This window comes from Choloepus didactylus (assembly GCF_015220235.1).
Source record: "Choloepus didactylus isolate mChoDid1 chromosome 11 unlocalized genomic scaffold, mChoDid1.pri SUPER_11_unloc1, whole genome shotgun sequence".
NCBI classification, from domain to species: Eukaryota; Metazoa; Chordata; class Mammalia; order Pilosa; family Megalonychidae; genus Choloepus; species Choloepus didactylus.
The window spans coordinates 4,373,933-4,400,387 of record NW_023637577.1 but is presented as its reverse complement, the minus strand read 5'-3'; the positions used below and the strand labels follow the sequence as shown (position 1 = coordinate 4,400,387).

At 46.1% G+C, this 26,455-nt stretch overlaps 1 protein-coding gene across 3 annotated transcripts in view; it reads right to left on the bottom strand.

Annotated features, from left to right (window-relative positions):
• COL23A1 (collagen type XXIII alpha 1 chain) overlaps positions 1-25,869 on the bottom strand; it is a 389,555-nt gene extending 363,686 nt beyond the window's left edge. For all 3 annotated transcript variants that reach the window (XR_005214814.1, XM_037823084.1, XM_037823085.1), the window contains exons 1-2: positions 25,398-25,869; positions 6,527-6,593 (exon numbers count right to left, since the gene is read on the bottom strand). Coding sequence is in view for 2 of the 3 variants with exons in the window: in XM_037823084.1 (XP_037679012.1) it covers positions 6,527-6,593; positions 25,398-25,703 (373 nt within the window). In the remaining variant the exon portion in view is untranslated. The remainder of the gene's footprint in view (positions 1-6,526; positions 6,594-25,397) is intronic.
• Between the last annotated feature and the right edge of the window lie 586 nt (positions 25,870-26,455).

Sequence of the window (26,455 nt, the reverse complement as noted above, 5' to 3'; positions counted from 1 at the left end):
TTCTTATTTTGGGGGGGGGAGTAATGAAAAAGCTCAAAAATTGACTCTGGTGATGAATGCACAACTACATATGGTACTCTGAACAACTGACTGTACGCTCTGGATGACGTAGGGTATGTGAATATATCTCAATAAAACTGAATTAAAAAAAAAATAAAGATACAGTCCTCTCTCAGGTGCTGGACCTGAACTGACCAACCCTTGGGACGCTCCTGCATCCCGAGTGTCCAAGAGCTCAGCAGAAGCCAGGGCCGTCTTGCCAATGGCTCCTGGACCTTCCTGCAGTATTCTGTAACTGCTGCTCCAAGAGTCAACCTCATGCCTTCCCCTACACAGACTTCATTCAAAAGCACTTGGCAGTCAGCAAAAAAGGCAAGAGGACACGCTGCATCCAACACTTCGCTGCAGGATGGGAAACAACCCAAATATTCCTCAATGGGGCCTGGCCAGAGACATACATCCCAGGACATCCCAACAGCAGGACAGGATTCCATCATTTAACCGAAACAAGGCAGCACCTGCTCCATGATATATCTACTGACACCATCTCAAAGAGAAATCAGGAACTCAAAAAAAGCACCACATAGAAAGCCATGTATAAACCATTTGTGTAAAGAAAGGGGTGGTGGGAATCTCATGGATAGATTCATAACTCCCTCTAGAACCGGGCTGTCTACAACATGGCCACTAGCTGCAGGTGGTGACCTAAGTTAAAATTTATTATAATTAAATAAAATTTGAAAATTCAGTTCCTTGGTTGCACGAGCCACATTCCAAGTGCTCAAAAGAGCCATGCATGGCTATACATGGCTGCTATGTTGGAAAACACGGATACAAGAACATTTCCACCAGGATGGGGAGTTCAATTGGACATGGCTGTTCTGGAAGGACACACAGCGAGGTGTTAAAGGGCCTCTGGATAGGGGTGCCTGAGAACTGGGGGGAGAAGAATGGGAGAAGAGATTATTTTTCAAGTGCATTTCTTTGTAGTATTTGCATTTTTTTTTTTTACCACATGCACGTATTGTTTCCTCTTCAAAAATAAACACTTTTAAATTCTAAACACATTTTTAAACGTTGAAAGATGTTAAGTGATAAAGTAAGAAAAGAAGGGGTTGGGATACCCAAGGGATATAGGTGAATCTCACATGCTAAAGCCCAGGAGTTAACTGCCAAAGGAAAGAAGGAGTCTCTTTTGTGCAGGGGAATAAGAAAGAGCTCCCAAGGGAGGGACTCCAGGTTAACAGCCCTGTGCATCTGATTCACACTTGGCACAGCGGGAAGTTCCTTATGCCCCCACATATTTTATCCTCCTGACAACCTTATAAGATCCTCAGAGTCACTATTATTCCCATATGTGTTCATTTCCTAGGAGTGGGGCAACAAATGAACACCAACTGGGTGGCTTAAAACAATAGAATTTTATTTTCTCACAATTCTGGAGGTCAGACATCCCAAATCCAGGTGTCAGCAGGGTTGCTTCCTTCTGGAAGTTTTGAGGGAGAATCTGTTTCCGGCCTCTCTCCTAGCTTCTTGGGGGCTGCTGGCAACCCTTGACATTCCTTGGCTTGTAGATGCATCATTCAGTCTCTGCCTCTGTCTTCAAAGGCCTTCTCCCCTCTGTGTCTTAATCTCCCTTTCCTTTCTCTTATGAGGAAACAGTCATTGGATTTAGAACCCACCCTAAATCCAGCATGAGCTCATCTGGAGATCCTTGAATTAATGGCATCTGTGAAGACCCTATTTCCAAATAAGGCAACATTCCCAGGACTCAAGCATATCTTTTGGGTGGGGCAGGGGGACACAATTTAATCTGCTTTATACCAAGTTATAGATGAGGGGTGCAAAATACAAGGGCCCTTCACTTGTCCAACATCACGGGGTTAGTTCGGGGCATAGCCCTGTGTGTCCTCCCACCACCAACTTGGGCAAAAGGGAAATGCTCCGTCTGTCAGCTAAAAGCCTGCCGCCACCATTCAGCCTCCTTATCCCCTCAGCTTCACAATCTTATCCCCTCAGCTTCACAAAGGACAACTCACACAGAAGAATGCTCCGTTCTCTGGCCTTCCTTATCTGACTGCCGCATCCTACGATCTGACAAAAGATTACACTGTCTCTGGGCACCGTGGGAAGGAACCAGGCCATGGGGATCTGTGGGTATCTCCAAGTATCTCCCATCAGATGGAGGTCCCAAGCTATGGAGTCTGCAACTCCAGATTCCAAATGTCGGCGGGACATATTGGAGCCGGGGGAGAAAGTGTGCAAGTTAGGGCTTCTCGTGTTGGAGAAAAAGGCCTCTGTCCTTTTTATGACGTGGGGAGTCTTCTGGGGCTTGGGTTGATAAAGGGCTGTGTTTAAAGGGCCCAAGCGAGGAATTGGAACATTATACATTGTTGGTGGGAATGTGAAATGGCGCCACTGCTGTGCAAGACAGCTTGGCGGTTCCTCAAAGAGATAAATATAAAATTACCATATGGCCCAGCAATCCCACTCCTAGGTATATACCGGAAGAACTAAAAGCAGGGACTCCAAAAGATACTTGTACACCAACATTCACAGCAGTATTATTCACAGGAGGAAAAAAGTGCAAACAACCCAAGTGTCCATTGACAGAGCACTGGATAAACAAAATGTGGTCTATGCATGCAATGCAACATTATTCAGCCCTTTAAAGGAATGAGGTTGATTCATGCCACAACATGAAAGAACTTGAAAACATTATGCTTGGTAAAAAAATAAAAAATAAAAAATAAAAAAAGCCAGATACGAAAGGACAGATCGTACGACCCCACTTACATGAAATATCGAGAATAAGAACATTCCTAGAGATACAAAGCAGATTCAAGGTTACCAGAGGTTGGAGGGGGGCGGGGGGTAGTTATTGCTTAGTGGGTGCAGAATTTCTACTTGGGGTGACAGAAAAGTTTTGGCAATAAGTGGATGGTGGTGATAGCACAACACTGAATGTAATTAACACCTCTGAAGTATATACTTGAAAACGGATAAAATGGGACATTTTGTTGTATATATGTTACCACAATAAAATTTTTTTAAAAGAGGGGTTGCCGTTCAAGGGAGCACTCAGACTCAAGGTGACCGGAGAGAAAGAGCAGGTGTGGAATTGGTTGCACGCAGGGGCCTGGAAGAGGCCGCCTTGCTGTCCCCCAGGGCCTCACTGACCACATCTGCTAGGTGGCTTAACTGGCAGCTGGGAACCCCACTGCCAATGACAACACAGCAGCTGCCACTGGCAGGGTCTCCCCAAAGAGCAGGGGCGGTTGGTCATCCAGCCTCCACTCAGCATGACCAGCGGTGTTGATCTTGGAGGCTCTTTTGGTGATTCAGTCCCTGCCGTGGAAAAGCAGGACACAGGGCTGCCTCTGCGTCCTGGATCAGGGTACCACATGGGGCTTGGACCTGTACTTTCTCTCAGGGCCTCGAAATTTCCCACAGAGGTAGCCAATATCATGATCATTGATCAATAAGACACTTCCAGCTCACAATTTGCAGACCCAAGATGTGGATCCATTTTGGATTTATTTAAAAGCTCCATGCTACCTTCTTCCTCTCTCCATCTATCACCTGTATGTGTGACTTTCAGACTTTGCCAGCAACCCATAGCAAGAAAAACTTACAATGCCATCCTGTTCATGCACGCAAACATAAACAGCTGAACCAAAAATGTCACTCCAATATTTTTTATTCCAGGCTATTCTAGTTGGAAAATTTAAAATTCTAGCTGCAACCTACTAAACTGATTTCATATGAGGATTTATCCTCATGCAACACTCAGAAAGAAAAGTGACAAGGAGAGGAAAGAGAAATGGTTTCCACCTTACACATTTTGCAGATTACCCAAAAATTTATTTGTGGATGTAAATCTTTTCCGCCATGGTAACTGTGGCTCCTGGCTTCCTGATCTGCTAGTGATTTCATTCCTTGTCATGCCCTACTTCTTCCTATTAACACCTCAGAGGTCCCATTAAAGGTCAGTTCACACTTGCTAGATTGACCATAAAATCCTCTCCCCCTGTGTCTGTATGGGGATAGTCCAGCTTGAAAACTCCTTAATGCTTAGGAGTGGAGCTTAGCTTTGCTGTGCACTGTCTTTGATTGCTCTCTGCCTGTCTCGTGTCCTCCTTGCTTTCCCAAGTGGATTGCAGGTGCCGCAAGACCAGGGGACCGGCCATAGGTGGGTTCTGGATCCCCGCAGAAGCCAGCCTAGCTCATGTTCATGCAGTCACTAATCCAGCATGTACCCAGTATCCACTGCATTCAGGATCCCACGAGTAAGCCCAGGTCCTGCCCTCAAGAAGCCCATATTTTCCAGCCATGCAGGAAGAGCACATGAACAAAAGACCAGAATGAAAGTATCCTCAAACCACTGCAGGAACAGAGGAGAGAGAATCCCCAGCAGCCTGGGGAGAGAGGCTCACTCCTCCGAGCCTGAGTGGGATTTATCTGCCTGTCCCTGCTACCAGGCAGAAATTCCAGAATGCTCACTGCCATACCCCTCATGAGAAAAAAATTCCTGAAGAAACTAAAATGCCCATCAATGGGAGAGTGGATGAAAAAACACAGGTAAAGTCACATGATGGAATATTATACAGCGGCCACACTGAACAAACTACAATGACAAGCAATAATGCAGATGACTGTTAGCAATATAATGTGAAGGGGAGGAAAGCCAGTACCCAAAGACTATGAACAACATGACACTTTTTTTTTATCAAGCTAAATACAACTATTTTTTTTTTACAACTAAAAATTGACGTATATGCTTTTTTAGGATTGGAGGCACATGAGATAAAGTTATGTAAGAAGGAAAAAAAGGGAATGAGGAACACAAGCTCAACCTTGGGTGGCAGAGGCAGGCGATGGGGTGGGACCCTGACTTTTGTTACAGGCGATGGGTCCCTGGGTGCTAAGGACATTGTTATAGGCACATAAAATGAAGCAAAATACAGAAATGGTCACTCATGGACAAATGATGAGAAAGTGTCATCAACCATGCACTGCAATGAACTCACTTCTATATATCCAAGGACTACTAAAAAGAAAGTTCTTTATGATGTGTAGCAAAAATATAAAAGGCACAGAATGATAAAACAATGGCTACCTCTGAAGATTTGGGGGGTGGGGAATGCAAGTGGGGGTAGAAGATATGCTGCTGTCTGTTCTATTATTTTTTGGACTGTCCTACATGTTTGGAACTTTATAAAAAATTTTAAAGTTGAGTTAAATTAATTGTAAAACAACAACAAAACGAACCCAGTTCCCGGTGGGGAAAGTCTCCTTCCTGAGAATAGCACATGCTGCAAATTCTTGATCAAAGGATGCAGAGCAACCCTGTATCCCAGCCCCCTCAAACTCTCTTTGAAGGAAGGCAAGACCTAGAGGAAAAGGGCCACCAAAGCACACCCCATCACGTTAACTCCAGGCTGACCACAGTGGGGGCAGGGGTCCCCGATTCACAGCCCAGCCCCAGGCCCAGCCCAGGTCTCAGAGGAGCGGGGCCTTATCCCCAAAGCCTCTGGAGAAAACGCCTTCCGACTGAATTGTCTCTGATGTAATAGCACGTGGTCCACCGCTGCTTCTAGAAACCTCAGAGTATCTCCCAACTTTGAGCTGCAAATGATCAGCACGTTCACTTTCTGGAGCAGCTGGAGTGCATCGGGAAATATCAGACAACTTGGCCAAAGGAAGTAATCAAAGTGAGAACACAGACCAAGGTGTTCAGTTAACAAAAGCCAACTTGTCCAACACATTGGGAAGTCCAAGACATAATTTCCCCTGGTTGACTGAGAAGACAATTCCAACCCCGAACATACTCAGGCTGAAACCACATACACACCTAGACTCTCAATCACGGTCTGTACAAAACACCCATTCGGGCATACGGAGAACTGTTTTCAGCTACAGAAAAGCCAATCTGATATGAATCTGGATTTGAGCCACATGGATTACGAATGAACAAATTCTGTTTTTATTCACAACTGTTCTGGTCTACACCAGCAAAACCAAAGAGAGACATAATTATTTGAATAATCCAGATGATGTTTCCTGCACCCTCCCTGTACTTCCTCCTAAAGATGTGAAAACATAAACAAAAAGTATATCCACCAGATTATTTATCAGTCCTCCCCAAGTTTGAAACAGAGCTAGATTCACAATTTGAATATAGTATGAATAAGTGTCATCCATTGATTCATACCTCAGTTTCTCTATCTTTAAAATGGTATTGCTGCTACTTTCCTACAATCTAAGCCTTTATTACTAGTCATATTTAAGTTTTTTGGGGTTTTTCTTGGTCCTCCACAAATACCACCATCCTCATCAAACCAAGCCTCATTCTCTTGGAATCTTTGATTAGTGAGCCTGCCGGAGAAGATGTAGGAAGAAAGATGGTTAAAAGAACCTCTTCACAATAGCCTCAGCAGTGTTTGCTGCCAAAAGCAGTTTTGAGCAAACAGCAGAGAGAAGGGCCACCCATCCGGGAGACAGGAAAGACAAACCGTTCACATACCTGGGGGGCAGACGCACTCAGACGGAGCTTCCCGAATTGTCCGAGGCTTGACCAATCCATCCAGCTTCTGAACCCAGAAGAAAAGGGGGAAGAAAAAAAAAAGAGGTTGAGTATCAGAACAGAGAAGTAGAAGTGTTAAAAGTCAGCAAAAGCCAACTTATCTGAAAGTTGTGCAGGGGTAGTGTTCTGCTAGAGAACGTATTTTAAAAGCTCCTTACATTCCACGGGCAATCGTAGAAGGCTAGAAGCAAACATGAAAACTGAACAATTATGGGTCAGTCCTTGTGAAAAGAAAGTGGCAGGTTCTGCTTTGTTACCATGTTTGCAAATATAATACCAAGCATTAAAAACAACAAACACAGCATCCTGTATATCAAGGAAAGCCTATGTCACCGAGATGTGGTGTCAACATGCAAAAGGTTGTAGACAAGTCAAATTGCGACCGTTGGCACTTTCCCATCTTCATCTGCATCCAGGAAGCCCCAGTAGACCCCCCCTTCGGCTGCAGCCCCTCCCAGCCCATGCATCGCTGACTCGATGGTCCCAGCCTAACTTTCCCTGATGACAACATTTTTTGTTCTTCTTACCACCAAGGATCCTTGGCCAAGAGGCTCTGGTTCAGTACAACTCAACAAGAACCTCTACACATGCCCAGCCCCGTGCTGGGTTTTAGTAAAGGGAAAAGGATTACCAAAGAAATAGAGTCACAAGTCATAGCTATGGGATGATGCAACCCCCAAACCCCTAGATACAGCTCTGGCCTGAGCATGGCTGGATATTGGGCCCTCAGGGTAACCTATGAGGCCTGAATTGTGGTCCCTGCCTCAAAGATGAGGGGTGTGACACAGGCTTGGAGAAAAAGAAGTAATTAGTCCCAAATTGCAAACCTAGGTTCAGTGAAGTGAAGTGATAGACCCACAATCTCACAACTAGCCAGGGTGTGAATCCGGATAAGGATACACAAAATTAACCTTTCTCTAGAAATGAATGCCCCCAACCCCGCCACCATAAAAAAAAAAAAAAAAAAAAAAAAAAAAAAAATAAGGAAAGCACAACTGTGGTAACTTGATTGAATAGTGTAATGCTACTCCCAGGATGGGCAGTTTAGGTTCGAACATAAAAATGAAATATTTTCAGCACTGCCTTAGGGGAGGTGAGACGAGCAACCCCTGGTCTTGAGCCCTTGTGCCCCAAGCCTGGAATTTTCACAACAGGCAGGAACCCCTGGCCAAGCCCTGTCTGTCTCCTGCTAAAACTGCTCAGGACCAGGAGTCTTAGGCAAAACACTTAACCACAGTAACTCCCACCGTCTGCAAAGCATTTCCAGAGTATCCAGGACCATCGCCGTCCTCCAGCCTCCCCGTCATTTTACAGGTGGGCAGCAGAGGTGCACGGGGAGTGATCTGATACTGGAAACATGATGAAGTTAAGATTGGTGGGGTTGCTTGCCCCTCTTTCCCCACCCCCTCTCTGGTAGAGGCTCTCAAAATGGCGATCCTACAACAGTATTTAAGGTAACCCCTCTTTCCCCATCCCTTCTCCCACACAGGCTCACAAAATGGCGCTTCTACAACAATATTTAAGGTAACGTGAGAAAATGCTGGTTATTAATACCAGTGAAAGCACTACCACTACAGGCCAGGAGATGCTCCAGGATGGTTCCTTTAGGTGCACAGATTCCTCCATCCTTGCCTCACTTCGGGGACCCCGCAAGGCCCTGGGCTCGCCCCATTGGAGTTGGAACCTCCTGGCTGGGTCTCAGGACACCAGACCCTCTGTGGGTTCCCAGCCTTCCACCTGCCACTCACTCCTGCCTCTGCCCCGGGCACTCTGGCCTGGAGCCTCCTGGGGAGAGGGGGGCAGGAAGGTCTGCTGCTCTGCTGGCCCCATGCTGGTCTGGAGAGACACCCTGAGCAGGCCCCCCCACTGGCCTCCTAGGGCCCCCAGTGGTTGTCATGGGCTCCCACCAGGTGGGGTGGGACCAGCTCCACTAAAGGTAGGTGCAGGTGACCCCCACCCCCACCCCCCAGCCAGGGCCAGGGTCCAGAGAGCCCAGGAAGCTGCAAGGGCTGGAGCTCAGAGCCTCCTTCAATGGGGAAACGCTGCAGAAGTTGCCCACAGACCAGGCTTGAGTGAGGCCCCAGAACCCACATATCACCCCCACCTGTATTTGCAGATACCATAACAGATTTCAAAATTTACCTGGGAAAAAGAATCCAGCCTTGTAGTTTAAGCCTACCAGTTTGTGCTGGAAGCTCTCATTGGTTGTTTTTTGTTTTTTTTATCATGTTAGATAGAAGAGATTGGCCACTGTGACTCTCCTTTTTTTAACAAAAGCTGAAAACAATTAGCTTTTAACAACTGCTATCACATCTGGGCCACTCTCCTAAAGATGGGGGCTTTATCAAATACTGATAGGAAACACAATTGTTCTTAATAAGCTACTCTTATCTTAAAATAAAAAGCTCAACAGGAAACTATTCATGGGGGAGGGGGGAATTTATTGTTAATGCTAGAAGGTGGAATCATAAATTACTGGGATCCAGTTTTCGTTATGTCGTTTACCCAACACTTTTTCGAGATTAGATGGTGAATCTGTAAATTTTATCTTTTATTCCTCTAGACTCACCCTACCGCCAGGCCCCTAAACTTCTGCAGGTTTGAAATGTCCCTGCCATGAATGTGAAGTGAAGTGTTTGCCTTAGAAACCCAATTCCACGATCTTTATTTCCATGCCTTTTTTTTTTTTTTCAAATCCTAAGAAAGTATTCTTTCTTGTCCAGGTTTATAAAGATGATTTAAAAGCCCCAACTTCTTAAATGCAACTATCTGGCAGTACCCTTAGCATCTGCAAACAATATGGTCCTGGTTTTACATATGCAAACAAGCCCTGACTCCAAAAGTAAATAAAAGATGAGTTTCTGAGAAAAGACCAGAGACCTTCCGGGCTTTCCTTCCAGAAAAGAGAATAGGAACTTCAAGTTTGGGGGGAAGGGCAGCAGCAGGGAGGGAAAACTAATAAAGGAAAATGATGGTTTTCAAAAAAGCATTATATGGTCAGATGATAAATGTCTTAGTGATCTGTTGGAGCTCCAATCTTGTACACTTCACTAGATGTCCAATCAGACTCTCAAACAGTTTCATTTCGATGAAATATAGATCAACATACAAAACAGGCATGTGACGATTTATTTCTAGAAAATGCTGCAAAAAAAAACCACACAAACAAACCCATAGAGCCATTCCTATCCTTTTGACTGAAAATTCCTACTCCAGGGAATATATTCTAAGGACATAAATCAGCAGAAGCAAAAAAAGTAATACTCCTGAAGAAGTTGCACTACGAAACAGTGGGGATGGTTTAGCCAAGGATGGGGAATCCCCTGCTGAAACTGTCATATCATCATGAAATATCATCACAAAGGCAATGCAGGAACAAGGAAAAATGTTTACGATACAAGAAATAAAATGTAGACATCAATGCAAAAAATCAGGCAACAACTTCCAAAACATGAATCCAGTCGTGTGTTGGGATTATGGTGATTTACATAGTCAAAGAAAAAATTTTGCACCAGACAAAGTGAAAGAGGCAAGGAAGACGTTCTTCAAAGCTGTATACAACAGAGAAGAGAGAAACTATAAGTCTATTGTGACAGAGAAAGGGAGAGGGAAGAGGGCTATCGTGATAGAGACAAAGAGATTCCAGAAAGCTATCATGATAGAGACCAAAATACCATCACAATAGGGAGAGAGGGTTCAACCCCCCTGAGGCAGAGGGCAAGAGAGTTTTCAAGGACTTGGACGAGCAAATGGAAGAGGGCTGGAAGGGAAGGTCAAGCAGTGGGGCGTGTCCATTACAGGATGTCATCTCTTGAGTTGACTCTCCTCCAGGCCAAGTGGAACTTAGTCTGTCTGTTCTGTAACGGCCAAGACGAGGGAGATCAGGGGCCCAGGGTCAAGCACAAGCTGTCTAAACTCTTGTCAAGCTAAGGAAAAGCTAAGGCCTCCTTGGACAGTAGCACAATGAATGCTGGTTTTCTTAACCTATGCTGTTTTCCACCTTCATAGGGTTTGGGTAAAATTCAACACTGTCAACTTCTTTAAAAGTTCCTTCTGCGTTGTTATGGTCTTGTCTTCTCAATAAGTAAAAAACCCTGGCAGTGGAAGAAGAGCCGAGATGAAATCCTGCAAACTCCCTGACAAGAGCAATTTTTGAATGATGGACTAACGGTTCTGTCTTCCTTAGGGAAAGAGCAATTCTTGTTTAATACACACACACCACAAGCAGCAGGGAAAAGGCTTACCAAGAATCAAATCCTCCCCTCCCCTCTTGCCTTCTCTCCCCCTCTCCCTCTCATCTCCCTCTCCCTTCCTCCCATCCCCATAAGGAAGGGGCCTGCTGCTACATTCTCACTGCCACCAGGAGCCCTACAGGGAAGCAATTCCCAGTGTCTTCACAATTCTTTTTTTAATACCCCACAAGTGATGATGAAGATGATGGTGGTGATAACTCCAGTAGCAACAAACACACCCAAGATCCAAACCTTGGTTTCTAAATAGCATTCTCCAGTAAAAGGAACCAGGGCTCTTTGGAGAAATGGCTGATTCTAGGGCCAGGACAGAGAACATTCGAGATGTGCCTGGAGTATCTTGTAGTGCCAGAAAGCAAGTGAGTGCTTTAAAAAATGAAATGGCTGGGTATGTCAAAGGAATATAAGAGCCAACTTGGATAAGCTCCCAAAGGCCACAGCTGAAATAGCTTAAACAAAATAAATAAGACAGTATTAGATTATAACCCAAAGAATAAGTTACATGTCCAGGAGTCCAGACGGATACACATAAATGACTGAATAAATACATAAATGGGAGGAGGCACAAATCTTCCTTACAGAAGAAGTCTGAGTAAAATACATTACTGCTTCCCTGGAGTGTGGGCTGGACTTAGCAACTCCCTTCCAAAGAACAGACTATGGAGAGGAAAGAGTAACTTTACAATGGAGAAATGTGTAACATGCTACCTCCACCAAGTATCAAGGTCAATTTCACCTGAGATGAGTCATGCTGACATCATATAATCCCTGATACGACTCCATGAAAATGGTGCAAGCTCCCTCAGTGGTATTCTTCCCAAACACTCCTAACCAGGTCTAAGGATGAGAAACATCAGACTAGCCCAAACCGAGGGACATTCTACAAAATTCCTCATTAATACTTAACATTATCCAGGTAATGAAAGACAAGGTGTGACTGAGAAACTGTCACAGCTTGGAGGAGTCTAAGGAGACATATACTGCTGTGGGAATGCAGGATGCTGCAATGACTTTGGACAAGAGTTTGGTAGCTTCTTAAAAAGTTAAATACACACCTACTATGTGATTCAGACATTCCACTCTGAGGTATTTACCCAAGAGAAAGGAGAGTATATGCTCATATTTGTATGGACATGTAACCAAATGTTCACAGCAGATTTATTTATAAGAGCCCCAAACTGGAAACAACCCAGCTGTCCATCAACAGGTGAACGGATAAAAAAAAATTGTGGGATTTCCATACAATGGAATACTACTCAGCAATGAAAAAGAAGGAACTATGGCTATACACAAAAACACGAAAGATCTCTCAATAATTATGCTGAGAAACCAGATGGAAAAATAGATATATAATGTGGGATTCTATTAATATAAAAATCCTAGAAAATGAAAACTAATCAATAGTGACTGAAAGCAAACAGTGGTGCCTGGAAGTGGGGGTGGTAAATGGAGAGCAAGGAAAGAGAGGGAATATCAAAGTGCAGGAAGAAACTTTTGGGGGATGATGTCCACTATCTTGATTGCGGAGACTGTTTCACAAGCATACTCATCTGCCAAAACTTACAAAGTATACGTTGTAAGAATGTGGATTGTATCAAGTATACCAAGGATTTAAAACAAAACAAAATGAAAAATCCAGCTTACAGCTTCCACACCTGGCCAAGATGGTGAAATAATAGCCTCACTTCACCACCCTGAGCTTCAGATTCCACCTTGGTGCCAGGTGAAAAACCTCACGGCAGAAGACAAAACGTGTGAGCCTCTAGCCCAGCTGAAGAATATTTGGCAGGAACTCTGTAACCTTTTTCCAAGGAATGTGAGTTTCATCAGTGACTCCCACTGGCACAGTGTGTGACTTGCTTCCAAGCAACATCAGCAAACTTATTTCCCTAATGGTCCCTGCTGGGTCCCAAAATATATTAGCATGTTTTGAAAAGGTTGGGTCTACACACAAAATGCAACTCTTCAGCCATCCTTAAGTTACGTCCCCCTTCGTTATTTCTCAAAGACACATGTCCCTTCCTGTCAGAACCTATCTTCTAAGGTTCACCGCACTGGGATGACAGAAATCCCATGCACGGCCTCTCGGGGGTAATGGGCAGTTCCTTCAGGGCTCTGATGTGTTGACAAGAGCCCTCAGGCCTCCCATGACTGGTTGCTGTGTCCACACAGTATGGCCCTCACTCCTTCTCCATAAGGCCCAGCTACCCACATTGGACAGGCAGCTTCCTGCAGACCCTGCCCTCTTGGTCCTGTCCATGGTCACCATCTGGAGGTTTTTAATCAGTTGAATTTTTTCCCCCAAAAAACATGTTGAAGTCCTGACCTCTGATCCTATGAATGTGACCCTATTTGGAAATTCCACTGCAGATGGAATTAGTTCATTGGGGCTGAATTGGACTCAGCTGTGCCCTAATTGAAGCTGGAGGCAAAGATTAAAGTCATGCATGTGCAAGCCAAGGAGGCACAGATTAGAGTCATGCATGTGCAAGCCAAGGAGGCACAGATTAGAGTCATGCATCTGCAAGCCAAGGAACGCCAAGGATTACCAACAGCCCCCAGAAGCCAGGAAGAGGCAAGGAAGGACAGTCCCCTACAGGTGTCAGAGGGAGCATGGCTGTGCCCACAGCTTGATTTCAGATTTCCAGCCTCCCTAACTGTGGGGCAATAAAGGTCTGTTGTTTGAAGCCACCTGATTTGAGATGCTTGGTTACTGCAGCTCTAGGAAGCTAAGACAAGGTTCTTGAATGTGTTGAACCCGACTGGAGGGGGTGGGGACTCTTCAGGTCCCCGGACCCCAGACCCCATCCCTGCCCTTCAGGTTAGTGGGTACTGATGCAAGAGGAGGCGGATACAGACGCTGAGAGGACCTGGCGAGCCTTGAGTGCTGGGGTGAATGAGGGGTTTGTACTTTATCATCAGCCCACAGGCAACGATGGGAGGCCCTGACAGTTGATGAAGGGTGTTCTGGTTTGCTAAAGCTGCCACAATGCAATATACCAGATATGGATTGGCTTTTACAATAGGGGTTTATTAGTTCATGATCTTACAGTTCTAAGGCTATGAAAAAGTCCCAATTAAGGCATCAATAGGACGATAACTTCTCTGAAGAAAGGCCGACGGCATCTGGGGTTCCCTTGTCACATGGGAAGGCACATGGCCAGAGTCTGCGGGGCCTCTCCCAGAGTTAGCTTCTGGTTTCTGTTGCTTTCTCCAAAATGTCTCTGGGCTTCTACCTTAGCTTCTGTCTCCCAGCTCCTGTGCATCCTTGCTTGTTTCTCCCAGGGTGTTTCTCTCTAAGCACCTCTCTTAGCTTCTCCAGCACAGACTGTGGATTTCATCTCTTAGCTTCTCTTCTGGTTCTGGTTTCAAAAGCTGTCTCCAAGATGTCTCCGGGCATTTTCTCTCTAAACGTCTCTTGGCTCTCTGCTTGCTTCTCCCAGGACGTTTCTCTCTAATCATCTCTAAGTGTCTGGGTCAGTGTCGGCTCTGAGCTTGCTCTCTTTCTTCCTGAGCTCTCTTGAGGGCTCCAGTAAACTAATTAAGACCGACCTTGAATGGGTGGCATCACACTGCCATGAAAATAATCTAATCAAAAGGTCCCACCTTCAATAGGTCTGCCCCTACAGGATTGGATTAAAAGAACCTAGCTTTTCTGGGGTACATAATAGATTCAAACCAGCACAAGAGGGTAGGGGTGGGGGTACCACAATGAAATATTTAGGAAGATGAATGAGGCAGGGATGGCCAGATTTGCCCCCGGCACAGAGTGGCAGGAGTCAGAGAGGCAAGTGGTAAACTATTTCAAGAAGGGTCATGCTAATGAGACTCAAGTAAGAGGGACAGATGAAAGCCAAAGAAGGAATCATCAGCAGGGCTGGCCAGCTGACTGAAGGTCGTCTCTTTCCCCCTCATCCCATTCACAGCCAAGCCTAAGGTTTGATCCTCATGTCAGGAGCTGGAAGGAGGAGGAAGAACTGTTCCTGGGAAGCCTCAGGGCACCGATGCTAATGGCCCTGGTAGCCACTGACAACCAGGACTAGGCAAAGAGGGGTGTATGACATAAGGGAACTAACGTCTCCAAGGTCCTGTCACTTTATCCTCACAGAAACCGAATGAGGCAGATACTGTCACCCTCTTCACAGAGGAGGAAGCTGAGGCTGGGAAAAGCCAACTAATTTGTCCCAGGTCACTGTGGCCAGTAGAGAGACAGTTGCAGACTCAAGCCTTGGACTCCCAACTCAAGTCCACCATGTGAGCTGTACAGGGCCCAGGTTCAGGTGAGTTTCTGGGAGGACTTGGGTGGGACAACCTTGGGGGTAAGCAATGAGGTCAGGTTGGTTTGATCCAGACATATTATAAAATCTGTCAACCCTTCCCCCTTACTCCACAGCCTCTCCCCACCATGCACATGCATGTACACACACTCACATGCACATACTTATGTACAAACTTACATCCATGCACACACTCATATGCACAAGCACTTGTACACACTTGTGCACAAAAATGTGCACACCGTATACACACATACCACATGCTCTTGTACACACACATGCAAACACCCATGTACACACACACATGCACGCACGCACACTCATGCACACTCACACCTCTCAAATCCTCACGTGGCTTACACTCACACACACTCTTGCCCCACTGCCATTGTCTCCGATCCTGCATTTGACTCTCCCACAACACAGGTCTAGGAAAAAGACGTTGTAGAAGGTAATGGTCCATACATCACACCAAAAGGCACCTGAATGATGGACGGACGCTGCTTTTTTGGGTGATAGTCCTGTCTCCTACAGGTCCAAAGTTGAGTGGATTTTCTTTTAATTGTCTTTTTAAAATATCAGAATGCATTCTAATTGCTTTATGATTTGTTTTGCAATTCAAAGGTGGAAGTGAGTTCAGTTTTAGGAGTTGACATCCATTAGAAAGAAAGCCTCTTTTTGGTTTCCAGATTTTGTGGTTACATCAGGAAAATAAACATCTTCTCATGTACCAGTGTGAATGCAAGCACCTGGGGTATGAAGCCTCTAATTCACCAGGTTAACCACTTGGGGATATTTGTGCCATATTGCATGATCACACACACAAAAAAGACTATCTTATTTAATTAAAGCAAATTGATGAGGTGTTTGGGTGCCCATTCACAATGATAAATCCATATCATTATTTTAATGATTTTAATAATTTGATTTTTATTTTGGTCAAAAATCTGAGATTTCCTAATTAAATGAGAAACCTCATTCTGCACAAACGAGAGACTGAAAGAAATAGGGTTATGAAGCTAATTCAGTCTTTGCTTTTCTTCAACAGCCAAGACGTATTTCTCTGCTCGTTGACTCAGAGACTGGGCATGAGTTAATACTGTTTCCACTTCTGTTTGACCTTAGCAGAATGGCAGAACCCCAGGATTAAAAGGATCTTAAGGTCAGCCATGAAACCTCAGAACCACCTCTCCACTCAGTGAACAGACACAGACATTCCTTCTAAATCCAATCAAAGAAAACATTCTAGTAGCAACAGCCATTTTCAGGGCGTGTATTCAGAGTGGAGCACTTTGCACCCATCAATTGATTTAATCCCCATGGAAATCTTACAGGGCAAGTGTCCCAATCCCCATTTAACAGACGGGCAAATGGAGGATTGGAGAAACAGTCATTTACCCAAAGTCAGACAACTGGAAAATGCCAGGGCTGGGAGGTGAACCTTGAACAGCTTCAAGGTTAGGGTTAGGGTTAGGGTTAGAAGATTCTCCACCACCCTACATGTCCTTCACTTACTGAGGACCTCCACCCTTGCAGAAAAGCTGCTGCTGTTCCAAACTAAATTATCCAAAAAACAAACATGCAAAAAAAATTGTTAAATCATTGCTTCCACTAGATCTGCCGTGAGGCTGGAAAGGGCACTGGGCTAGGCGTCAGTCTACCAGGGGTCAGGGGTGTGCTGTCACCCGGGTCCACTAGCTGCCTTCTCCGGGAGGGTGAAACCACCTCGTGGTCTTTAAGAAACAGGACGATGTGCGTGCCAACTCTTCAGCCCAGTGCAGGCGTGTACGTGGGAGGCACACAATTGTTCTCCCCTGCAGCCTCTGGGAGTCAGCAAAGTCCCTTTCTTTAAAAAACTACATCTGTAAACTTATTTTTTTCTCCCAATGGTTCGTGCTTACTCCTGAAATATGTTTCCAGACATGATGAAGAAATGTTTTCTGAGTGCCTGTGTCAACAATTAAAGATTAATACTGATCCTACACATGGAGAAAATCGAGAGGAGAAGGAGCTGGAGGTCGTGTGTGGCCCAGGGAGAACTTTCCTAAGTTGCATTCATTCATTTAATGAGAAGCTACCACTGCGGACCTCCCTCCTGCTGCTAAACACTGCTTGAGAAACGTTTCTGTCCCGAACCAACAAATGAACCTAATTCTGAGATTGAATCTTTAGGTTTCCCATATTTTAAGGTTGTCTTTAATATCAATTGATTTTTGTTTTGTTTTGGTTTTTTTCTTGCTTTCAGTAAGAACCAAAACAAATCCAATTGAAATAAAAAATGCAATTAAAAGATGTATTTGATCCTCTGCCCACCAGAAAGCATGAAGCACACCTTCATAACATTGCAAAAGTTTCAGAATTCCACAAGAGAAAAAGTGTATATGTCATAGATAAACTGGATGTCCTAAAATTAAAACAAAAAGCAAAGCTCTAAAGATGTCCCTAGTCTCTACATCCTAAAGAATAATAAGTAGAAAACTTCATTCAAAGATCCATTGACTGTATTATCATCTGGGCTAACAAAATGTTGGGGAGGCTTAACTGCTGTACAGATCCTCTTGAAGGAATGCTATGCAGCCATTAAACATGATTATAAAGACTGCACAGCACATGGAAAATGTCTTTGATATAAGGTTTAAATGCATAAATGCAAGGTATAAGTAGTGAGCACCCCATGGTTAAAATCAGGCAGCTCCACTTCTAGGTAATTGAAAGCAGGGACTCAAACAGATATTTGCACACCGATGTTCATAGCAGCATTATTCACAATTGCCAAAACATGGAAACAACGCAAGTGTCCCTCAATAGATGAATGGATAAACAAAATGTGGTATATACACACAATGGAATATTATTCAGCCAAAAAAAAAGAGAACGAAGTTCTGATGCATGTGACAACACGGATGAACCTTGAAGACATCATGTTGAGTGAAATAAGCCAGACACAAAAGGACAGATATTGTATGTTTCAAATACCTATAAAACACAAATTCATAGAGACAGAAGGTAGATTACAGAGTACCAGGAGATGCTAGGGGGTTTGGGATGGGGAGTTATTGCTTAATGGGTGCAGAGTTTCTGTTTCGAGTGATGAAGAAGTTTTGTTAATGGAAGGTGACAATGGTGGCACAAAACTGTGAATATAATTGAAATCACTGAACTGTATACATATATGTGTATACATATAAGTACATACTTGTATATGTATAAGTGGTTAAAATGGAAAATTCTGTGTGCTCTATATGTTACTAGAATAAAGAACTCTTTAAAAATTAGGCAAGGACAAATTAGTCCAGAGACAAGGATTGGAAGGGGATCCAGCAAAAAGCAAAAGAGCCCTTGGTTTAGGGTGGTGGGATCATCAGTATCTTTAATCACATTCAATCAACATATATTTTGGCTATAAAAAAAAAAAGGAGGAAGGCAAAGGATATCAAAGCTGGTATTTCCCAATCTTTCCCAATACTGGGTCTAAAATTCCAGCTCAAGAAGGGAGCCATGTTTCAGCAGTCCTGGGAGCTGGAGAGCAGACAAGCTTGTCAAGGAGCAGAAGAAAGCATACCATCTCCAACCAAGGCACATCATGAGGGACTGAGAATTATTTAGATAAAAGGACAGGAGCAGGGAAAGCTGCGGTGAAGGGGAGGGCTTTTCTGTTGGTGAAGGATCACACGTAGCTCTGTCGGCCCAGAAAGGTGAAGGACAGCCGGACACCGTGCTCAGAGCTTGTCCCCTGTCGCACAGGCTGTCACGCCCGGCCCTCCCATTGCATCCCGTATGACAGTCACCTTCTGACAAGCCTGAGCAGAGTCCTCAACCCCACCTCACTTCCAGAGAACTGAGGTCTGAGCCCCAGGGCTGCTGGGTGGGGACCTTTTGACTCCTCCCAGAGCATGTCCACAGTATTCTCCTCTTCCAAACTCTGCCTCCACCACCCCTCATGCCACCAGGACACATGGCATCAGCAAACTCCTGGCCCACATGCAATGCACTGCTCCAGGCCACCCACCGCCCAACTCCTCAAACAGGCCATAGGGAAGAGTGGCACCTCCTTTACCCCAGAAGCTGGTGGAAGTGGAGGAACGTGGGTCACTGAAGCTGGTGGCCCTTACATGGAGCCCGTCCACACAGCCCCAGGCTGAATACCAAACCCAGACAAAGGCTGAGCTGGACATCCCTGTTCTTTTAGCTTCTCTCTTCCAAATTGTTCTGAACCCTCCAGCAAACCTAGGCCTGGCTCTGCATGCCTGGAGCAAGTCACTTTCTCCATCCAAGTGACATTTTGTGTCTCCCTCTGTAATACAAGGACTTCTGTCCTGTCATCTCATGAGGCTGCAGTGGGAGACTTGTACGAACTTTAAGTTATTCTGTAATTTGTGAAGCTCATCTTTTGAAACACATTATCAGTAGAGATAAATATAGATTTTGATACTGCCCCAGACAAACCCAAATGTTTTGATATACATATTTTAACCACCTGTAAGAGTAAGTACCTGCCAGCCTACAGCCTGTCCCATTGGATCAAAAATTCTTTTGTTGGATTTCAAGCCATTGAGGCAGAATTTCCCCATAACTTGGCTCCAGCTTGTTGCCCTAGCCTCTTTCTTATTAGTCTTTGGATGGTCAGTTACTAGTTCACCAGCCCTCAGGTCCTCTCTCCCTTCTTCTAATTACAGCACCCCAAACTGTCCTTTGGGGAACCATCCCTCACCCTCTTGTTCATCTAGCTCCAATGGGGTTGACCCTACACACACGTGTGGGTACAGGTATACATGCGGGCAAACACACATACACGTATGGGCAAATGGAACACATAAAGGCACACACTTTCAGACACACACAACACACACAGGGACAGTAGACACAGGCACATGTGCACACATATGGGCACACATGTATATACATATAAGCACATGCTCACACATATGGGCACAAGTGCACACATACAAGCACACACCGAGGCTGGCCAATCAGATAGGCACACCCGTCCCACTGCTCTTAGTGATTGGTAACCCATATTGGTCCATCAGAGTAAATGAAGGAGCTTCTTCTGGGACTGTTGGGAAAGAGATGTTCTAACTATGAGAAAGTGAACCTGGAGCTGCTGGCAGCCACCTTGCCACTTCATGGGAAGACTGAGGCTATCCTTGAGGAACATGGAGCCAAGGCACTTCTACCTGCACCTGCTCAGACATTCTTCTGGACTTCTGGGTTACTCAAGCCAATAAATTCCCTTTTTAATTTAAGCCAGTCTGGGTTGGGTCCTGTCGCATTGCTGTTTGAAGGGAAAGGATCTGAAGGCATCTAGAAAAGCCGAATCTAACAAGATGATGCTCAGCAGGACGTAAAAGGGACGTCCCTTCCTGGGATCCAGGATTCTAGCTGCACATGCTCTGCAAGGGGCTGTAGCTTTGCAGAAACACAAGAGGAAAAACAGTAAGTCATGATTGCTGAGGAAGTCAAGGGGACTGATGTCTGGGGTTGAGGGGAGGCTGACGAGGAGGGAACCTTGGCCCCTAAGGAGAGCTGCCAGGCATTTCCAAGTGGGAACAGTTACGCATGCATGGTTTCCAGATATACTGACTCCCTCCCCCCATCCTTGGAGCAGCAGGGCCAGTTGCCTCTAGCCTGAGCCTCATCCACTTACCACAGAGAGATGTACTGGTGTTATCACTCCCCATGCAGGCTGTGATAGGGAAAAGGTTAGAAATCAGTGCCCCAGAATGCCGTCCCTGTGTGGAGGCCACTATGGCCAGTCACTTCAGGATCAGAATAGCATGCATTTGATGGTTAAAGACCATAAACTGCAAAGAATGGGACTGTACCAGAGAGAATCCCAATCACATCAACCTTTCCTTGGACTATGGCTGGAGAGCAGAGCAGAGCGGAGCAGGAACCCCAGGGAGACAGAAACTTTATTGTTGAATAGTGTTTCCAAAGACTGGAGCTGGGGATTATGATTAGGAAAATTGTGGCAACCCAAAGGATGACTTTCCCCTATTTTCTCTGGGGGAACAGCAGTAATATTCCAGGCTGACACTGTTGGTTGCTCTCCAAAAGCCATTCCCAGTCTTCCTTCCAAACAAAACCTCAATTTTGTTCTAGTGGGAATGTGCCTGGCCTCAGGGGATGCCCAAGATTGGCCCAAGCCTACTGTGGCAACCCCATTCCCTCACCAGTGACAGGCTTGACGATGAGTATGTGACCCAGCTCTGGCTGGTGGACATGAGAAGTCTTCAAAACATTGCTAAGAGAGTTCTGTCCATGATTTAGATAAAAGAGAAAGCTTCTCAAGAAGGTGGCTCCTCTTCCCACCTTCTTCCCTTCTACCTTGGCTACTCTTTTGTGAAAACATACAGTTGGCGCTGCAGCAGCTGTTTTGTAACCATGAGGAAAGGCCACAAGAACGGCAGAGATAATGGCCTGGCACCTAGCCGTGGCCTAGTCACTGAATGTATTCAGGATCTGTGGACTTCCAGGCTTCTCTTTTTTTTGCAGGATAATTCAATGACTGTATTGTTTAAGCTACCATAATCAGGTAATCTGTTATTTGCTGTCAAAACCACATCTAATGGCCAAGCTCTCCTGTACATTACCTTATTTGCTCATCACCACACCAACATATTAGAGAAGAGAAAGTTGAGGCTCAGGAAGTTGAAGAGGCTAAATGATATAGGTAGTAAATGATGGGGCCTGGTCTCAAACTCTCCTCTTTTGATGAATAACTCTGTGTTCCATGTATTCTGCTCTGCCTCTTGGTATAACTTCATTCAGACTCTACAATTTCCCCACTTCAAGAGCCATGCCTCAAATCTTCAAAGCCAATGTATAAAAGTCCAATTTAACAATTGCAAAATATGCTTGTGAAAGGAATGCCCTGACAGTTGGCTCGCTCTAAACATGCTGCTATTATTACAGAGCTTTCCCAAATTGTCACCAAAAAGAAAAAAAAAAAGGAGTGGAGAAAGCGAGCGTGCCAGGAAGTAATTAGAAAGAAACTTTTTTGGGGTTTGGGAGCCAGGAAACGTCAAGGAAACAAATGTAGCTATGATTTACATTCCATCTCCAGTTGTACCGTAGGATTCAAAAATAGACATCTTTATCAAAATGCACACAGTACAAAAGATGACAAGGGACCAACTGCTACAGATGCCAAAAAAGCTACATTTGATTCTGGGTTTTACTGTAACTTAACCAATATATACAGTTGATGGTAGGGAAGGAAAGCACTTGAATTTCACCCTGAATCTTTGGGTTTTTCTCGTTTTCAAACTGATTGGTCTGGACAATGGAAGGCCAGTGGCCAACAATAAATCCATTGTAAGCTGGAAATGGCCTCCTCTGAGTACAACTAATTACTCCTTTAATCCTTGCATTAAATTTTTTACTATAGTATGAAAGCTATGCACTCTAAATTTATGCTTTTGTAACATTGTAATACAGGTGTAACTACACTGAAGGGGCTGATTACTTAGGCAACCACTGTAAGGGCAAAACATCAGATGCTTGTTTTGCATTGATATTTTCCGATCCTACTGAAGGCACTATTGTTAAATGATTGCTGCTCACAAACCTTATTTTTATATTCTGAAAACATTTCTTCCATTTTGCACACTAGGAAGGGTCTTCAAAAATCACATGAATGACAATTTCTTTTTTTTTTTTTTTTGGTAGTTTCTGTATCTACATTTTCAAACACATAAGCCATTCTCAGAAAAAGTTACTGCACCGTTCTTTTCCCGAGGGAACAAAGAGAATGGGTTCCCTATTAACAGTGGCTTTTGTTTACTTTTTAATTTTTTCCTGACATTAAAGTTGTGTGTGGTTGGGCAAGAATTTCTTTTCTTTAATTTGGACATGGTTTCTGCCACCAATACTCTGAAAACAAGCTTGTTGATAAAGGAAGAGCTACAGGCACTCTCAGATATACAATGGCTTCAGCACTGGCTTGGAAAAAGCTTCGCTGAGAACAAATCAGAACTGAACAACCTAACTTTTTTGACTACAAATGTCCTTTCCATTTAAAAGACGCTTGGTTCACTATTTATCCTTCGCATCTAATGGTTCAAAGGAGTATTTACACATCTATTTAAAGCCAATTACCGGTTTCCCATGATATGGGCCCTGCCTTCCCTCGTCTCAGCCAGGAACTCTCCATGTCACGCCGGGCTGTGTACATTTCCCATCCACAAACACATGCCAGAAGAATAGATAGTTAAACAACTGATACTCTGGGAGAGAGAATAGATAGTTGCAAGAACCAACTGACACTCTGGGAGAGAGACAGGTTCCCACAAGGGGACACCCAAACATCCAGAGGCTCAAACCCCAACCACACTCTGATCATGCCAACTCTGACTCTCCACTGGCAAAACTGGCCAGTGTGTACCCCAAGCAGAACAAGGACCCAGGCTAACGCCACCCTGCTGAATAGGTACAGCAAATTTTCAAGAGCCAAAAAAAAAAAAAAAAAAGAAAAGAAAAGAAATCCTTTGTCGGAGAACTCATTGTTGAAACACTATTGTTCACCCAAGTAAATCATATTGTTGCAAGAGGAAGCATCAAAAAGAAGCAACTCATCAAACTGTCTTCCAGCTAATCCACTGCAGTTTAGGATCCCTGTCTCAATACTTCCTAGCATGGTTGCTTTCCCTGGACCCTTCCCTATTAGAATTGACACAGTTTGTATGTTCCTTGTACAAGTTTTTACCGGGATTCTTATTTACTCCATCAGGGACTTGCAGTTTATTTTTTGCAAAGAAGGACCTCCTATTAGAACAGCCACCATTATAGCTCTAACAGGTAGAAACTATACCAGTCCTCCATAAATCAGTTCAACACCCCGGTCCATAAGGATTTGCCAAAAGATAATGGGCAGCAATTATGAAAGCATCCCCTGGAGTTGAGCTGGGGAAAGATTTCTGAACTCTGCAGGAACTTCCAGGGGAAATATAGGAAATCGTTTCACAAAGCAGCAATTTTGCCCAGAACTAAGCTAGAAGAGATGTAATGTTGGCTTAATTTACAGTGACTACGAAATTGGTGTGGTGAACAAGGAGATATGGTACAGTCTTCCCTTCCCATCCCACTTAGGATTCCAAATTAACTCGACCATAGACACACCTCATTAAAACTGTGATCTCTAATAAAGATCGCAGTTGGGCACTGTTTAGGGAATTCATGTAACAGGCCTGCCCTCCCCCTCTCCTCTGCCTTGAAACGTTATCTCTTTTCATTCTACAAAGGAGGACACTCCCTTGGACAGCCAGCTGGGGATCCTGGGGAGCTGCCTTCTCCAGAAGGAGGAGAATGGCACTAGCAAGGGAGTTCTCAAGTTAGCCAGGGACCAGCCTGCTAGCTCACCTGCCTCAGTTCTGGGGAAACCAGGCTGCTGCACAAAAGATGCAAGTTGGGTATGTGGTTTTTGAAAGCCCAAATGCAGGTCCTGCTTTGAAGACACAAAAAGGCAACCAGAACCCTTAGAAGTGCCACAGAGTCTCAAGCCTGCTATGGAAATCAGGTTCCCATATACAGACCAGGAAACTCAGGGTCTGCCGAGTCCACACTGCCTGAAACCCAGAATTCAGATCTTCGGTCCCCGACTGTTTTTCCTTCCTCTCACCCTAGCAAGCTGACATGGGCAACCCCTCTGAATTCGGTTTCTCTGGTTTTCAAAGGATGTGGGGTGTGGTTAGGGCAGGCTGGACTGACCAGAATCTTCCTAGGGCGCACCCCTAGGAAGGGGCCTACAGGGGCCCCGCACCTCTCCAGGTATACCTAGGTTGGAAATGACACTTTCCGCAAGAACCTCTTCTTTATCCTGGGACAGACAGGGCCGGCGCTCACCGCATGCGAGAAGGGGCCGTCCCAGCGCACGCACCCGTGGACACGACACCAGGTCTGTTATTTCAAAGTCCGCGGTCCTTCCGTTCTCTCCCCCTGCTCGTCCCTAAAGGGCCCTTCTCTCTCGCCTTTCAAGCAGGAGCGCGCCCTGGAAAGGGGCTCTTGAGGCGGAGCGGAGAACGCAAGGCACCCCACCTCTCGCCTGGACACTGCCAGGGGTCTACGAGCGGCGAGACCAGGGACAGGAGAACGCCTTCGGGGGTCGCCACCCCTCCCAGCCTGCGTCCCCCGCATAAGCCCTCCCTGATGGGCTGGATGCACAGAGGACCCGTCCTCAGGGAGACGGCCACAGTTGCCCTCGCTCCAGCGCACGGACACCACCCCGGATCCACCACACTCGGCTTCCAGCGCGCCCGATCCCCGCGCCCCGCGCCGCCTCACCTCGCGCAACAGGCGGTCCAGGTGCGGCTCGGCCCAGGCGGCCACAAAACCGGGCGGTCCCCCGCGCCGCAGCAGCTCCCGCTCCTCCTCGAGCGCCGCCACCCGACCCTGCAGCGCGGCCGCCTGGGCGCCCAGCAGCAGGCAGGCGGCCGCCGATCCCACGGAGAGCAGCAGGCACAGCGCGCTCACCGTCCGGGCCCCGGCCGCCGTCGCGGGGCAACCCCCGCAGCCACTGCTGTCGCCGCCGCTGCAGCCACCCGCCGGGCCGCTTTGCCGCCTGTCGCCACCGCGCTCGCCCAGGCTCATGGCGCGCTGGTCGCGTGGGGGCTCCCCGCGGGGGCGATGCAGAGAGGGGCTGCCGCGGAGAGCGCGGGGAGCGGGCGTAAAAGCCCCAGGCACGAGGGCGGGCGGGCGGCGGGATTGGCCTCGGGGCAGCAGCGGAACGCGGCGCACGCCCCCTTCGCTGCCGCCAGCTCCTCCACAGCGGCCACTTTGGGCAGTTTCCTCTATGCAAATAGATCCTGCCAGAAAAGGAGCCGGGGCCCACCCAGGGGAGGAGCGGCAGGGCAGGCCCCGCGCGGCGAGGGGGGCGGGAAGGGAGCTACTCGCTGGCTCCTTTGGGGCGCCCGCCCGCCGGCCGGTGCCTGGGAGACCCCATGCGCAGCGCGCGCTTCTTCCACACGTGCCCGGATCTTGTGGCTGCCCCCAAACCCGCGTGCGACCTCTGCGACTCCCCAGCCGGAGTCTTCACTGAGGTCCCCAAATAGTGCGAGGTGCGCCCGGTAAAACAACACGCCTTCTACCACCCATCCTTGGCTGCAAGCCTGCCTCTAAACTTGTTTATTATTAACCTTCTGACACTTCACAAAAAGTTAGACAGTTCAGGTTCTGTGGTAAAGTTGAGTGGATCTGTCTTAGAATGGTAGCTTAGCGCCACTTGGTGGCGGAAAGCCATCTCCGGGCACTCGCGTTTATAGACTCAGTCACCGTGGGGATTGTGCCAAGCAGAAAGATGCCTCTTAGCATCTTAATTCTCTCACCATTTATTTTGTCCTAGG